General features: G+C 38.8%; 2 protein-coding genes across 5 annotated transcripts in view; both read left to right on the top strand.

Moving 5' to 3' along the window:
* Nucleotides 1-2,829, top strand: part of LOC135802219 (uncharacterized) — a 48,101-nt gene extending 45,272 nt beyond the window's left edge. For all 4 annotated transcript variants that reach the window (XM_065315766.1, XM_065315768.1, XM_065315767.1 and 1 more), the window contains exon 5: nt 1,241-2,829. In XM_065315766.1, coding sequence (XP_065171838.1) covers nt 1,241-1,263 — 23 coding nt within the window. In that variant the 3' untranslated portion in view covers nt 1,264-2,829. The remainder of the gene's footprint in view (nt 1-1,240) is intronic.
* Nucleotides 2,830-4,065: 1,236 nt separating this feature from the next.
* LOC135802217 (axotactin-like) lies at nt 4,066-16,018 on the top strand. Its single transcript, XM_065315765.1, is given in 23 exon segments — nt 4,066-4,715; nt 8,060-8,170; nt 8,173-8,322; nt 8,388-8,538; nt 8,593-8,812; nt 8,877-9,012; nt 9,067-9,111; nt 9,114-9,167; nt 9,170-9,349; nt 9,453-10,673; nt 10,765-11,113; nt 11,170-11,387; nt 11,575-11,748; nt 11,807-12,029; nt 12,084-12,334; nt 12,400-12,825; nt 12,921-13,413; nt 13,475-13,791; nt 13,853-14,037; nt 14,099-14,371; nt 14,436-14,747; nt 15,337-15,385; nt 15,445-16,018. Coding segments are annotated over 23 exon segments (5,718 nt in total). The 5' UTR covers nt 4,066-4,684; the 3' UTR covers nt 15,594-16,018.
* The last annotated feature ends 328 nt before the right edge of the window (nt 16,019-16,346 follow it).

A 16,346-nucleotide genomic window follows, 5' to 3' on the forward strand; every position in this document is an offset into this window, starting at 1 on the left:
TTATATTATATTGATGAAGTTTTTACTTCAAGAAATTCGAGGAACTTTTTAGTTTAAAGCGTGGAAATAAATTGATTTAAGTGACGTGCCGAGGAACTATTCGTTCATGTTAACAACTTTATCGCAATCCATCCAATTCGTCGGCATTTAAACGGGATGTGCGGGTTTGGACGCGATGTGGGTTATGTCCGTAGCCGGAAAATTGTCACGTCAGTCTTACCAGACCGGTCAAACCCGCCGGATATCCGCATCAAATGCTCTCCGTCAGTCTTCCTGGTCGTTTTTTACGACTTACACGACAACCTACGAGTTTTCTTTCCATCCTGCACATAAGAGACTGCATCGAAGTTCCGGATGGTGACCGAAACAATGAAGAAAAAGGTAAAAATCTTATCTGGGGAGTCGTTATCGGCGATAAATCGCCATTCTTAGGTTTTTTATGAAACGCACGTTGACGATTTTCGTTCATCGACATCAACAAAGGAAATACGCATGGAAGTCGCAACAAAATTGCATTGCGTAAAATTGCACATTCGGGAGAAGATGCCGGCAATATTAATAAAATTTATTTTGAAGAGGAAAATATTCAATTTATACATTTTTCACTTGCTAGCAAAAGTTAATCTAAGGCAAACATATTTTTCTATATCCCGGAAAGGTGAACGCGTATCTATGTGATATCGTTTGCCAATATTTGAGATAAAAGCAAAAAGAAATAGAAAATCGAAACGGACGACCAAGGAAGAGTGGTAAATGTTGGAAAATATTTTATTTTCCTATAAAGTTGGGTATCGATATGGAAACACGATGGATTTTATCTCGCATTACACCTACGTCTGCACATTTTTTGAATTTCCTGAACGACGCCATATTTTGTTGGTTCGCACTTCTCGAACACGGGCCGTGCGGTATTCTTCCGACATCAGTACACCCACTTCATCTCAACAAGAGACTTCATTTTAAAACCGGACGTGAAATATTAAACACGCTCCGTTGCATATTCCTATTTTACATTTCGCATGCATGCAGCGGGCGTTCAGCGCACAGCTTGTTAAGCTTCTGGGTCAAAAATGTCTCGGCATATATTCAACATGTCAAGCGCAATTTACAAGAATAGGATCCGCTGCGCATTCGGTTAAGAATAAACTTCTATGCGCGTTGTTGGACACATTAAATGCGAAAGTTTAACTGGAAAAAGTTAGATGATAACTAATTGTATGCTTGTTTTTTGTTGTTACAGCGGGACGCCGCAACCGTCAGTAAACAGTCTGCTAACTGTTAGAAGCTCCATCCTTCTCGAGCCAACCATCCCCAATTTAAAAATATCGAGCAGCAAGCGACATCGAAAGCACTAGCAGAACTACGTTTGCAAACAATCAAATAACTAGCAACAACATTTAGATCCGAGTGACTTCAGCATGATTTACAGTTAGCGAGGCGGTCAAGTGGTTTGCCGCCGATTAGAAATATCCAATCATTACAACATATTTCTATTAATCCCCCTGGTTATCCGTATCCCAACATCTCATTTCATATGACGTATTAGCAAGTGTATGTAAACCAAAACCTTCTCGCGTGCACATATACCCTAGCCGCCACTGCTACCTTCCCTTCGTCCTCCCTTCAGAGCGTCATGGGTCTGCGTTCACTGCCATCCTGAATATTTGCATTCGCGTTATCGCGACGTATCTCCGGCACACTCGCGTCACGTCAGAACTCGTTTCCCGTGTCGGTCCCGCATTCAAATTGGAATATCTTTGCATCCACCACCTTCCGCTGCCTCCTCCTCCTTGACTGTCAACCCTTCTTACCGAAGGCATTCCGAATTAGCAGCACAACACGCCGATACATGCACGCGCGGACATATTTCCAGCGTTCCCAACACCTCCACTTAGCTATCTGTTACACTTCCAGACTTCGCATCCCCCTGTCTCTCATTAAGTAAGCAATGCGAATTTCGACCACTAATTGGCGTCGGCTAATTGACTCTGCGGCCGCGCCAACCAAGTGGTGTTTTGCATTTCGAAAAGTGTATAGATGTTCGTAGAATTGTAAAATAGCCGTAATAATCATCGATGAAACAGAAACAACTACTACCATTTGGAGAAAATCCGCAACCGGACAAGAGCAACCAACGGAATCAAAGAATCAAAGAAATATATTGATCATGGTGAATTGAAACACAGAATTGATTGCTACATGCATAAACACATAATATACTACTTTAAATATAAGAATAAGAGGAAACATTTACGAAGTAAGTTTGAGTTGCTTTCTCCGAGAATAAATACCGAAACAGCCAAGTGGGATAAATAATGGAAACAATGGCAACACAGTAACCGACACTTATTGATTCATATACTCTCGTGGTTATTCAATTTGCAATTTATACCAATAAATCGTTTGCGATGCAAAACGAAATTAGTTCGAAGCGGTCTAACTACAGATACAATATTCAAACATTTGCATTTGTGTAATGTGTAAATCGATAACGTATAGTTGACACATTGATTTACAAAGTCATCTTTGATTGACCTTAAGTAAAGAACCAGATTAACTAAATCAATTGTAAACATAATGAATATATTAATTCAAGCGTTGTCATATAGTTGAATAAACATGTTTGCCATGCGTTTTCACTTTAGGTCGATTCAAAATGTTTTCATTTCATGTGGGTTTCTTTCTTTTTACTTATTATTATCACAATCGATTATAATAAATGTGAATGTGGATATTCATAATATTAATATAATAATTAACAATATATCATGTATTTGACATATTTAAAAGACTTTCAAATAAAATGTTTAACAATTAAACCAAAAATAACGGCCCAGAGTGTTGACATTCAGTTTTTTCATGATTTTTTAGTTTATTTCACGTTAATAAAAAGTAAAAGCCGTTTTTTCACAAATAAAGGGCATCAGAAAGGTAAGAATATGAAAACATCATCTAAACTATATTATCACGCTCGTTTATCTATTATATTACATAAAATACCTAGAGTCGAAAAGATATGATACAGAAAACTGTATTTTACAATATGGGAGTATATAAAACATGATATCCATCACATTGCACACATTTTCACAGTAATAACTAAATCTTTAGTTACTTTGTTGAATTTTCATTAAATTGTCCAACTTCCTTTTCTTTGAAACAGCAAATTTATTACAATTATGACTCTGTTTACTAGTGATGAGAAAATAATTAAGATATCCGAATGAAAATGCAATCTGTGCATTCGCTTGACATATATTATGTTTTATCACGCATGCACCCACGCATAATATACTCATTTTACTGCGCGAGTGCACCATTTCGCTAAGTTAATGTGCCAGTGAGTGACGGTCGCGTTTAGCAAATGGGAAAGTTACACCACACAACGTGAACAAATATGTTTGGCTAACTTTGGGATGAAACTAGCTCCTTCTTCGCGGCAAACTCCGCGAACTTCCCGAATTTGATCTTAAAGTACTCGTCTGCATAATTTATTTACAACCTCGCTCATAATATGATACTGACATATATTCTAAAATGATTTCAAACTACAGATAAAAACTCTTTTAAACTTTAAAGAGTTTTAAAGTTTCTCTTAACATAAATCTTGTTGTAGGCAACCCGACATACACATGTGCATGTGTACAAGTCTAGGACGGCAAGTGCAATCGCACTTAGAATCGCGCACGCTGAACTTTAAACACACTCGAAAAAATTCCCGCGACTTAAGTGGTCTGCTCAGCCACTCGTGATAAGAACTCCGCGCACGTTTCAAGTCGTCGTGCAACCGCTCTCACGGGCACATCGCGCTGTAGTTTAATTCGGTTCGCGACGTATAAACATTCGAAAATTGTATTAGCATGTGGCTTGTACCAACGGTCGTGAAAACTGTGACGAATTGTGCTGTTAGCACAAATTGTACCCATCAGTATTCATAAAAAAACTCGTGTAATATAACAATATTGTTTACGCTGAACGTTGCTGCACAATAACATCAAACGAGATAGTAATAACAAAATATACAATACACGTTATAAGAATAACAATAAAACAAACCGAACGATAAATATTTAAATTTATTTTTGGTCACCGGTAAAATATTTAAAATTTAATATCATTGTGAAAATTGTGTGATTTTTCAACGGAAATTTTTGGCGATCTTGAAAATTCAAGAGCACGCGCTTTTATTTGATGTGTTTATCTGACTGAATATTAGAAAAGCGTAAATTTCCTCGTTTCAGGTGTGAGCACACGTATAAATTACTCGCGCGCGCGATGACATCAAAAGTTAACGTGCGGCATTGAAAAGTTCGAGTCGAAAACGCGCGCTCGGTTTGCGCGCAACTTTTGGGCGGGCAGGCGCAGGATACGTCGGGATAAGGTGAATCGCTATAAATTATAATAACAATATAATGGATGTCTCATGAAGTGCGCGTTGCCGGCTGATGAGAGACAGACGGCGGACGAGTTCTAATCGAATAAGTGGCCAATTCGCCATCACGTCGACGCCGGCCGTCTTCATCAACGGACCATTAGGCATCTGCGGTTTCGTGTGCATGGTGATCGTGTGATGTGCCATCATCCGTCCTCTTGTCTAATAATGTGTTGAATCGGTGTGAAAGACGTACAAACATTGGTTGCAAGGAATATTTATCGTCGTCGCTTGCAGCGAAGTTGGAGCACAATGACGTCACGCACTTCCGTTAAGATTAAGGGTAAGGCTAGATTCGAATTGTTTAAATTAATTTTAATGCGCGAGGCGCGCCAGTGAGAGATGATGCGAGTGCAAAGTACGGATATGTTGCATGTAGTTTTCGAGACAATGTTTTCACAACTAAAGAAAAAACTTTATCTAGAGTATAATAATACAATGGAATCAATTTTATTATACCTAATTAACATATTTATTATGCCAATGAAATGAATAAAATTCGATATTTTATGTATTAATTGTAATTTATATGATTATTGACAATATTTGTTAGTCAATCACGAATTTTAATAATTTGATTATTCGACAATTCAGACATGACATTCTGCATTCAGCGAGCCTTGTTCATCTGCCAGTCATTTGAGGCTGTAAAATAATCCGATAATATGTATTAATGCATTATTGCAGAAATAACTGCCTGCATTGACTGACTGAGTATTACAATTATAGGCAAGGTGGTCGGAACGCAATGTGGAGTGATAAAATTATTGACGAATTAAAGCCACATCACATGTGTTGAGTATCGAGTTTAAAAACAATCGAAAGATAAAAAAATCGTCTATTTATTTAGTTTTAGTTATCAATCGAAATAAATAAACAAATCACAATGCAAAATACGAAATTTATCAAGCGATAGACAGCTACGAAATTCAATTCCAATTTTGAGACTGGATTGTTTTCAATAATTTTCATTCGTTTTAATAAAACAATCAAATGTTGCAATTGAAAAACAAATAATGCAAATCGTGGCAGTAATAACATACATATATGATTTTATTTCTGGTAATCGAAAATGATCAGTTTTACATTCAATTAGTCATTTATAGTATTTGTAATTTGTTTCGCAACAATATAATTGTGGTTAACACCTGGTTTTTAATGTTTACACCAGACAAGTATTGATTTTTTATGTGTATAACAATAAATCACATATTTTAAAAGAGACATGACATTAAATATTCGAAAAAAAAAACGATTGGTTTTATAATAATATTCACTAAAGAATAAAAGTGTCTAATTAACACAGTTCATTTAATATTATGCAATTATAAACATTATACTCGTAATACTAATACTAATATGATTAGAATATAAGAGTGCTGCTTAACAGGTTAATACCAGAAACTCGCTGGTTATACATTTGTTCAGCGCCGATTAGACAATGACCTTAACATAGAAAAAGCTAAGCTTATATGCAATATCAGCAATGCGTAGTTGTAGACTTTAATGTGTTTGTTATACGTGCAACACTACAACAACACTATAACTTAGCCAGGTGATTATTCGATTCACGTGATGTCTGGCTGGATCTTATATGATTATGTTGCGTCAGTCGCACCGCTTAAGAACAATCGCACGTGGAGTTCATTTAAGACATTTAAGATGTTAAATTAATGTTAACACATAATAAAAAGTAGCCTTTAATCAGCATCGCTGCATTTAAATACTATTAATATGGGAGCAATGCTATAAATTCCGTAATATCAAATGTTAAAAGTGAAAACGTAATCATATCGCCAATAATTATCTCATAGTTTATTTTTGTGTACGGTTTCCGGATATTACTTGTAATTTGCTTTTCAAATGGGTCAAAAAGGCGAAAAAACTTTCCAAAGCTTGTCAACTTCTGCTATTTTTACCAAAAGAAGATTTATGTTTTCCATAAAGCCTAATCAAATGTTTTTAAAGCAAACCCACTTTACGGGACATTTTAAAGTATTTTTCAATTTTTTCCGAGGCTGTTTAACAAACAGTATAGCATTCAAGTATGATTATGATTATACCCATTAGGTAATAAAACTAGAATTAGTTACTAGAATTTTATCTGAACTTGAAACATTTAAGTAAGAAGAGTTACTGAAAAATGTTCTAAAGCCTAAACAAACACATATTATCCAATAGCAAATAACGTGTTAAATATGACAACAAAAAGTGCGAATCTTAACGAATGTTAACTTTTGCTTTTGACGCAACCAGCCTCAATCTAATTCACGTTATTCAACACCTCATAACTTAAATGTGTGAACAGAACTCCTACTAACCTGCAACTAATAAATTTCGTTAAATAAACCAACTCGCAGCGATAATACAATACAACACATGGATTTTTAGTGTAATTAAGTTCGAAAGCCAAGTCATTGAAACAATATGCTCTCGATTATTGCAATGTTGCGTGTTGACACAGGTGATAATTAAATTTACACGATTGTATCAACACCAAATAATATTCATAGCTATATGTTTACATAAGTATTCATTTATTAATTAAAATTACAAACTAGCAAACTTTGCAAAAGCATTTGAACATTATTGATTATTGTTTGCATTGATAAGATTTTTATTAATAAAAACATATTATGCACTTATGATAAAACAATTTTATTAGCAAATGGTAATCACTTGAATTAGAATTTAATTGTTTTATTATAAAGGATTACATCATGATTAGATACTTAAATCTACTTAAATTTCCACTGCCAAAAATTAAACTGTGACATTTAAACACAATAAAATTGACTTACCAGAACTCAATTATGTGAATCATGCGGTTATTGAAACATAATTGTAATTGAAAACTATTTGAGCGATATTCCGCAGCATGCAAAGCAATGTGCAATGTGAAGGTCATGATTCTCTAATTTGTGCAGTCGCTTCAGGCAAAAATAAAATAAATGATTCTTTAAAAGTGTTTTATCGCTTGTAAAATAATAGCTAGGAAAGTCTGTTTTATTTATTTCGATGCAGCCATAGACCAAATAGGGAAACTACAATAAAAATTCGCAAATTGTAGTTCGGAATAGTCGCAATTTTAAATATTTTATTGGCCACTAAATTTGCTCATTGTTATCATTATGCATTGACGCAATAAATTTCCATCTCCGACAATAAACGCTGGCGTTTAGCTTTGAACAAATCTAAATCACATATTAGTTTAACTGGCAACTGCTTACGCACAGGTTTATATTAATATTAATTATGTTTGTTTATATAAATTCTACATCAATTCACTTTAAACTATCAAATTTAGTTGTTACCGAAGTACTGTTCTTGGTCTTATTAAAAGCAAACTGAAATAATTTGATTAATCAATAATGTGAATAAGTAAATTTGTTTTAGTTAAATTTATAACGCACACACCGCCAATAAAGTGGGTGTGTTGTTTCAATTCACTAGTTTTCCATCTTTGCATTAACATTAACAATAGCGCATATTTGTTTCTCTCAACACCCGCTGCTGTTTGCCGATCTACTTAGCTGCATGCAGGCTTACAACGGGTGGATGACGGCGGCCAAATATCCATTGTACATAACGCGTATTGACACAGAGACGCCCTGCGTATGTTTGCAGACGTACAGTTTGCCGTGACACTATTAATAATCGCATGCGGCGCGATCGAAGCGGCGAGCAAAAGCGGCGGCGGCGAGTCGAGCGAGGCGCAGCGATGTCCCGGCCCGCCCGACAAGGGCCCTGCAACCGCAACATTTACAAATGGGCCTACGTGCCGGAGAAGAAGCGTTGCGAGATGTTCGTATGGGGCGGGTGCGCCGGCAACGACAAGAACCGCTTCGACACCGAAATGCAATGCTACAAGCGCTGCATCAGCCCGAACGGTAAACACTGTCACCACTCTTGTCGTTTCGGGCAAACATTTATGAATACCGTGATCAATTCATAGGCAAACTTCTGAAAGGCAACCCGGTGCCTTGGAAGGACCGGGGACCACAACTGACGTTTCAAGAAACCGGACACCAGAACACATTCATGTTCGCACAGTCGAATACTTTTATTCAGATTGACGGCGACATCATCCAGACCTTCCAACTGAGGTTTTCAATCGACTTTCTCATTGGGACCACGATTGTAAATTAATTGACTTTCAGATTGTGTCGACAGATTTCATTCCAGTTCAGAACTCGTCTTCCGCATGGCCTGTTGGTGTATCACAACGTGAAGGTTCCTTCTGGGGTTGCTCTTCAACCTTATGCTTTATACATCATTGTACAGCAGGGACAATTGAAGGTCGTGCACGTTTACGGCAAGCATTCCACTGCGTTGACAGTGGGAAGAGGGTTAAATCGAGACGAATGGCATTCCGTCACTGTAAGACAAATTTTCTTTCACCAGCGGAGAGATTATCATCGAACGATTAACTTTTCTATTGCAGGTTCGTATCGACGTGCATTCTGCCCGCCTGACTGCTACTGTTGATGACCTCAAGAGTGAGACAGATCTGAAGGGCTTGGATAAAGAACACAATTATGGAGTACCTGCAAATGTTACCTCAGTTATTTTGATTGGAGGTGATATTATCTAAATTTTATTTTTGTTTTCTGTTGATATGAGTTATTTAAAAGGTTTATCTTCTGAGGAGAGACTGCATGGTGTGAAATACATTATCGAATCTTTGTCGGATGCATCAAGGACGTGATTCTTAGCACAGGAAAGTCAGCGTCTGATCTTTACCAATCAGCCCGTTAATAGCGACGAAACACGAAAACGTTCAAGAGGGTTGCACGAACAAGTGCAGCTCCTACGACAACCTGTGCTTCCTGGGCTCACGCTGCATAAATCACTACAACAGCCTCACGTGCGACTGCTTCGGCACGCAGTACGAGGGCGAGTACTGCGACATTTACAGTAATTAATTTAACTTTATCTCCGCGCTTTTAATTAAACCCCTTTCACGGCACTCATTTATCACCTTCTCGGGATCTTTCCATGCGGTTGTTGTTTCTTGCAGCTGCAACGGTGTTAACCCTCCGAGGCTCGTCCTACGTTTCGTATCGAGTGTACGACTGGAAAGATCGCGTCCACTCAGCGATGAATCGGTTTTCCATGCTCTTCAAAACCCAGTTTGATGATTCGGCGTTGTTTTACGCCAGTGGAGGAGATCGGGGTATCGATCACTACCTCGCCGCCTCCATCTACAACAATTCCGTGTACATCGAAGTGGACTTTGGCGACGGACCGATGAGCACTGTGCTTGGGGTAGCGGCTAACTTCAGCGAATGGAATAATTTGACGATTTTTCACGAGTACGATCGAGTGCACTTGGTGCTCAATGAGGAGAAGGTAACATTGGATCTAACTGGCAATTCATTGCTGTACATCGATCCTGAGATTTACATTGGGGGCGGACCGGAGTTGCAAAAAAAGAAGGGCCTGCTTTCCAAGAATAACTTTGCCGGCTGCTTCAAGTACGTGTTCTACAACGACGTGTCCATAATTTACGAACTCAAGAAGGCCAATCCCAAAGTGCATTACATCGGCATCCTGCGGCCTGAATACATCGAAGACGACGTTGAAGTGATGCCGATTACGTATCCATTTACGTCGTCGCATATTTGGTGGCCGAATGAATTAACAGATTCGTTATCGCTCATCTTCGAGTTTAAAAGTAGCAGTAATTTAAGCGTTTTGGCATCCAGTGAGGCCCAAACAGGTCTCTATTGGGAAGTGCGGGTTGTCAATGATGAAGTACGCTTCGAATTAACAGATTCTACTAAAAATACAACTCATTTGATCAGTGTGAAGAAAACACGCGGGATTTGGCATACGTTAACATTAAAATACGAAGATGAAGAAATTTATTTAGCGGTTGATAATCGATACAAGCAGCAGAGTATTGGAGACCTTCATTTTTCGAAAGGTGACAAAATTAAAATTGGCAGTGGGTCCCGAACAAATGCGGGAGTTGTTGGTTGCATGCGTGATATCGAAGTTAATGGTCAGCGTGTAGAGCCACGCTCGGTGCTACAGACGGAACGTGTCGTTGGGGAAGTGACTTTGGACGATTGCCGCTTCATTGATCCGTGCAAGCGGCCGAACACGTGCGAGCATGGCGGAAAGTGCTCTGTGAAAGAGGACCGTTTGATCTGTGACTGCACCAACACAGGCTACCGTGGCAAAAACTGTCATTTTGCAAAATATCGTAAAACCTGCGAGGAGCTCGCCTTGCTCGGTAAGATTCGGTCATCAATCTGACATCTTTTTTTCTTCGATTCTGAGACTAATTCTTTAACGTGGATTTCATTGTCTGCCCTTGTGCGCAGGTTATACCAAGCCTGATGTCTATCTGATTGATATCGACGGTAACGGTCGGTTTCCACCCGCCCACGTGCGTTGCGAGTTCCAAAGCTTGGAGGATTCCACCAAGACGATCGTCGAGCACAATCTGCCAAGTCAGATCGACGTTCGCTCGCCGTCGGAGAAGGACTTTAGCTTTAGTATCAAGTACAGGGAGTTTACAGCCGACATGCTGCAGGAATTAGTCTCGCATTCGCTCAACTGCAGTCAATACATTAAGTACGATTGTCTGAAAGCGCCGCTGGAACTGCACTCGGCCACGTGGTTCATTAGTTCTGCCAATCAAACGGTAGACTTCATCGGTGATGTCAAAAGGTTTGTAAGCACATAAATAATATTAAATTTTGAATTATTGTTTCTGTCGTGAACAGAGGGACATGTCCGTGTTCAGTGAGTCAAAGATGTGAAAATCCGTCACAATGGTGCAATTGTGACGACGTCGAGGATAACAAATGGAACTCGGATGATGGGTATTACACACTAGGCAACAGTCTGGGCATCACCGAGATGGTCTTCCTACAGCAGTCGAATCTACCTGAGGACGCGCTCGGTCGGATTACGCTCGGACCATTAGAGTGCGTCGAAACAAGTAAGTTTCCCTTCGGCAACTTGAGAACTAGGTAAAACTAGAACTTGAGGCGACTATCAAACTATCGACTATTTGAACTTCGAGTATAAACGCGCACCAATGCCTTCGCAATTCCGGTCTGTCCCTTGTAAATCCGTCCTCGGGCAATAGCTCTCCGCGTGGCATTTATACGCCTCTGTGCTTGCAGACACTCAAAGGTACGTCGTTACGTTCACGACCAGTCAATCATACATCGAAGTGCCCGGCTGGCGCAAAGGCGATTTGGCATTTTCATTCCGGACAACTGGAAAGAAGGCAATTTTATTGTACCAGCCACCTATACGACCAAACTATCCGAGTTTTATGGTTGCATTGACAAGCGGTAATTCATTAATGATATGACGTTATTCCACTTGGTAATTTACGTTGAAACATTTCAGACTTCCAGTTAACTTTTAATTTCACATTAAACACCGGTGTTTCAAAGGAGATTGTTATTATTTCCGGAAGGAAACTAAACGGTGGGGAATGGCACAAACTTTGGATCGATTACAATAAATATCATGTGCGTGTAATGATAAACGAAGACTACCGCATGGTTGATTTAAAACCAGAAGAAGAGTTTGGTCCATTTGAAGGGTCAATGTTCATTGGAGGAGCACCGTAAGTAACCTCCATATTGAATTTATAGATTAATTAATTTATTATGCTGTTTAGCGATTTTCTTCATCCAAAATCATCGATTTCTCAAGGCTTAATCGGTTGTTTCCGTGGGTTAGTGGTAAACGAAGAAATCCTTGATATTTATGCCTACATGAGCGTGCATCTTAGTGAAATTATCAAAGATTGCAAGCCGTCATGCGTGCCCAATCCGTGCAAAAATGGCGCCCAATGCAAGGAACTTTGGAGCACGTTCGAGTGCATCTGCCCGAATCGTTGGGCGTACAAAGGAATCTACTGCGAAACCAGTAATAGCACCCACGTAAACTTTTATTACCACACGGCGCTAACCCACTTTTAAATTGTTTTGTAGACATTAACACGAACGCCATCACATTCACACATCCCGAGTCATATTTGAAGCAGAGCTACTTAGGTGCTGAGGTACTGGACGAAAACTTTGTTCTGCGCGAAATATTCGAGGATTTGGTGCTCATTAATTTGCGAACGTACGATAAAACTTCGCTCATTCTCTACGCCAATGACCATCTGAACAATTTCGTCCAGCTGTATTTAGAGAACGGAACCAAAGTCGTTTATATGTTCAACTATGGCAATGAAATTAAGAATTTAACGGTGGAATATGCCGAACTGAATACGAGCACTTCAGTGCAGATCGCAATCGAGAGGAATGAATTTAATGTCACGCTGCACGTGAATGACAAAAACGCAACCCTGAATGTTGGCGTTCTATTACATGACGAATATTCGCACAAGCCGTGGATAAATCCGGAAAAAGGTAAAACAGTGTTTAGTATTTGGTATAAATTTAAGTTTTGGATGCGTTAAAACCCCCTGTAAGCTAATTTGCGACAACATTCCAATCATTCCCAGAGGTTTTGGCTCCCCAACGACCACCAGCACCCCCAACCGAATACTTTCAACTGAACCTCGGCGGTTACGATCCCGGAACCCTTCTGCGCGTTTCGAATACGTTGCCCAACCTGCCCGGCTATGTGGGATGCCTGCGCGGGTTGTTAATAGGTCAAACTCTAATAGATCTGCCCACAAAAGTGAAAAAATCCGATAAAACTTTGGGCGTCATTAAGCATTGCGACATGAAGTGCGATGCGGTGCCGTGCAAAAACGATGGCATTTGCATTGAGGATTTTCGTAATCAGGAGCATCGATGCGACTGCGAGCACACGAGCTACTACGGCGACTTTTGTTCGGATGAAAAAGGCGCTGATTTCAGCGGAGAGTCGAATTTGTGGCGGGATTATTACCTCAACGGGACCGTGGAGTCGGTCAAAGTACAGCTCGCTTTTTCCAGTATGGATAATCGACAGAAAAATACAGTATTGTTACTGCTACATACCGAAAACTAGTACGTAACAAGAAATATTTGTCTTACTTTATTTTCTTACAATGTTTTGTTTGCGTTCCAGTCGTAGTTATTACCTCTTGGTTGGTTTGACGCCAGAAGGACATCTGATTTTCCAAGAAGATCGCGAGGGTGCCGTGTACGGTTCCATCGTAAGCAAGAAAACTTTTATCAACGGCGCCAGACATTCGGTATATTACAAACGAGAAGCAAACGAGTCCGAACTGCTCGTCGATAGAGAGGTCATCCCGATGGTGCAGATCCCTGCGCAAACATTCATCCCCATTCCCGAGAAGGGCGCCAATGAAGTACAAATCGGCGGGCACAACACACAGGATCCGCGATTTGCTATTTACAAAGGATATGGGGGTTGTTTGTCGAGTGAGTACACATGTCATAATCACAAAACGGATGAAATGATAATGTAGACATTTGTTTGCAGACATATTTATTGAAATTAACAAGTATGCAATGAAGCCATTAGAGGAGTACATGTTGTTTACAAAGGCGGGCGCGGAGAAAGTGAATGTGTCAAATCCGCATGGTGTCAGAAGTGCCCAATGCAGTGCACACTTTGATGTAATGCATAAAATTCCAGCTGGGCCTACAAATTTAAATATAAGTCAGGTAAAATTTCAACTTTAATTGTATCAATAATTTAATATAAATGATTATAAATGTTATGCAGGGAAAAGATAAGACTTGGGTGGAAGATGCACCACAACGTGTTCTTTATAAATCTCACTACCACGCTGCAGAAGTACAAGAACAAAACCATACAGAAGTAGTTGTAATAGTTCTGGCAACTTTATTTGTTTTGGTTATTATTTGCTCGTATTATGAGGTGTGGCGTAACAACAAACAATATAAAAGACGGAAGGAACTTGAGACGGATGCCAGTATATTTTGGTCAAAGGAACAAGCACTTAAAATGCAAGAACCAGCGCAACTTAATATTGAGGTAACAGTAATCATAAACTACAAGAAGTTAATATGAAATTTTTAATTATTTTTTGTATTAATAGTCGAATGATACAACAATTAAACCATTGCTCAATGGTAAACTCTCTATCAAACTAAATAATGGCAACAACAATGGAAGCGTCCCTAGTTTGAAGGACATGGTCCCCGGAACTCCTGAAAAAGAAAAACCTGAAACACCAACGACGCCAAGCGCGAAGAATGGCAAAGATAAACGCATTCGATTTGGTGAAGGCAACGAACTCGAAATGGAACCCTTAGAAAGCAAGGAACTCTTAGTAGCGGTTACTGAAGAAGAGGAAGAAGAGGTTCACACGTCAGATGATGACGATATAGACAGCAAGGATAACAAGCCAGTAAGTGTATGTCAATGCGAAAGCAATGCGTATGGGTTAGCTAAGATGGCGACGCTGAGTAGTATTAGCGAAGTTACACTATCGAACATGTCTAGTACGGAATCATTGCATGAGTAAATAATAATTAATATATCCGCATGTGTGTCAAGGAATTTATCCATACAATACTAACTAATAAATATATATGTAACCAACACTCACATTTAGCATTTGGCATGAAAGCATGGGTAATTCTCGAAAAATACATCTGTTTAACAATTGTTGGAATCACTAGGTGCAACAACCACCATCGCTTCCATCTACACGTCTTCGTACAAAACACCCGAGAGCACACAAACGGGTGGCGGTGGTGGTCGATCCTCAACCGACATTGATCATTGAAGAAAACGGGGAAGCAACAGAGGTGGAAGAATCACTAATTTAACAAATTATATTTATATATTATGTTCTAATAAGTTCTGGTAGTGGTGGTATTGGTATGTAATATTAATTTTAACATAGATTGATTGGGTAATAATCTAATATTTTGGGCCTGCACTAACATATCAAATAATCAACGCCAATTACAAATTTTACAATTTAATAATAGGTACTAAAGAAACTCTTTCAAAGAAGGCCAACTACGAATCCTGAAAAAGGTAAGTTACATATTGGTGTCATTGGCATATTGTAAAATACACCTTGTTGTTACTTTTAGTGATGGATAAATATAAAAGAGGAAATCTACGCCCGCTCTTCTTAAATCCGCAACAGCGACGCTTCGCTAACCCGATCAGTTATCTGGGCGGGCCAATGCTGCCGGATAAGCCACGCTCGAGTTTGGAAAGCATTTTATCGGTTGATTGAAGCGTTCTTTTGGCGGCGTGCGTGGATTGCAAGTTGCTCGTATAGGACGCTGATGCGAGATGCGAGCAAGCAAACTAGGAAGCAAGGTGGAGTGGATTTATTTGTGATTTAACTTTAGCATTCGTTTTCGTTGGCGTAGAAGAAGAAGTTGCTCAAAATTGAGTTTTAAGCTGAGTAATTTTTCTAGCTAGATTATGCTTTAACTAATTAGTAGATCAATCAAACAATATTGAAACATCTGAACACTGTAAATTCTTCAGTTTTCTTCTGTGATATAAGAGGTAATAAGTTGAGCTGAAATGGATATCTGTATATGTTAATCCGGATTGTTAAATAGTGCAACTATCGTAAAATCTTATTTATGTAATAGATATATAAAAATTGAAATAGAAGGGGCTGGTGAATGTCCCAAAATGTGTTCCAAATTTGGTTTATTGAAGTAAATTTTCAATAGTGCAAATTAAAAAAATCTATATCTTGTGTTTTGTTATGAATTTGAATGCTAGTTCTATATATTTATTATGGAATTGTGGCTTAGTCAACTAAAAACTTAATTATTTCAAGTAAAATAGGGCAAAAACTAAAGAAATTGTAATTACAGAATTCGAATTTTAATTTTTCAATATTTTGAATTCCGAAACTTCGATCTGTATCATCCACAGATGCCGCTACGATGCACTTAAATATAAAATTGATTCTTTCTGCTTATTTTTATATTTATCCGGAATCGTGGACCCGAGAATAGTGTTGAAC

This window comes from Atheta coriaria, unplaced genomic scaffold (genome assembly GCF_025399875.1).
Source record: "Atheta coriaria isolate IRGN ID8LTWV9N9 unplaced genomic scaffold, Caltech_Dcor_3.1 hic_scaffold_16_pilon, whole genome shotgun sequence".
Lineage (NCBI taxonomy): Eukaryota > Metazoa > Arthropoda > Insecta > Coleoptera > Staphylinidae > Dalotia > Dalotia coriaria.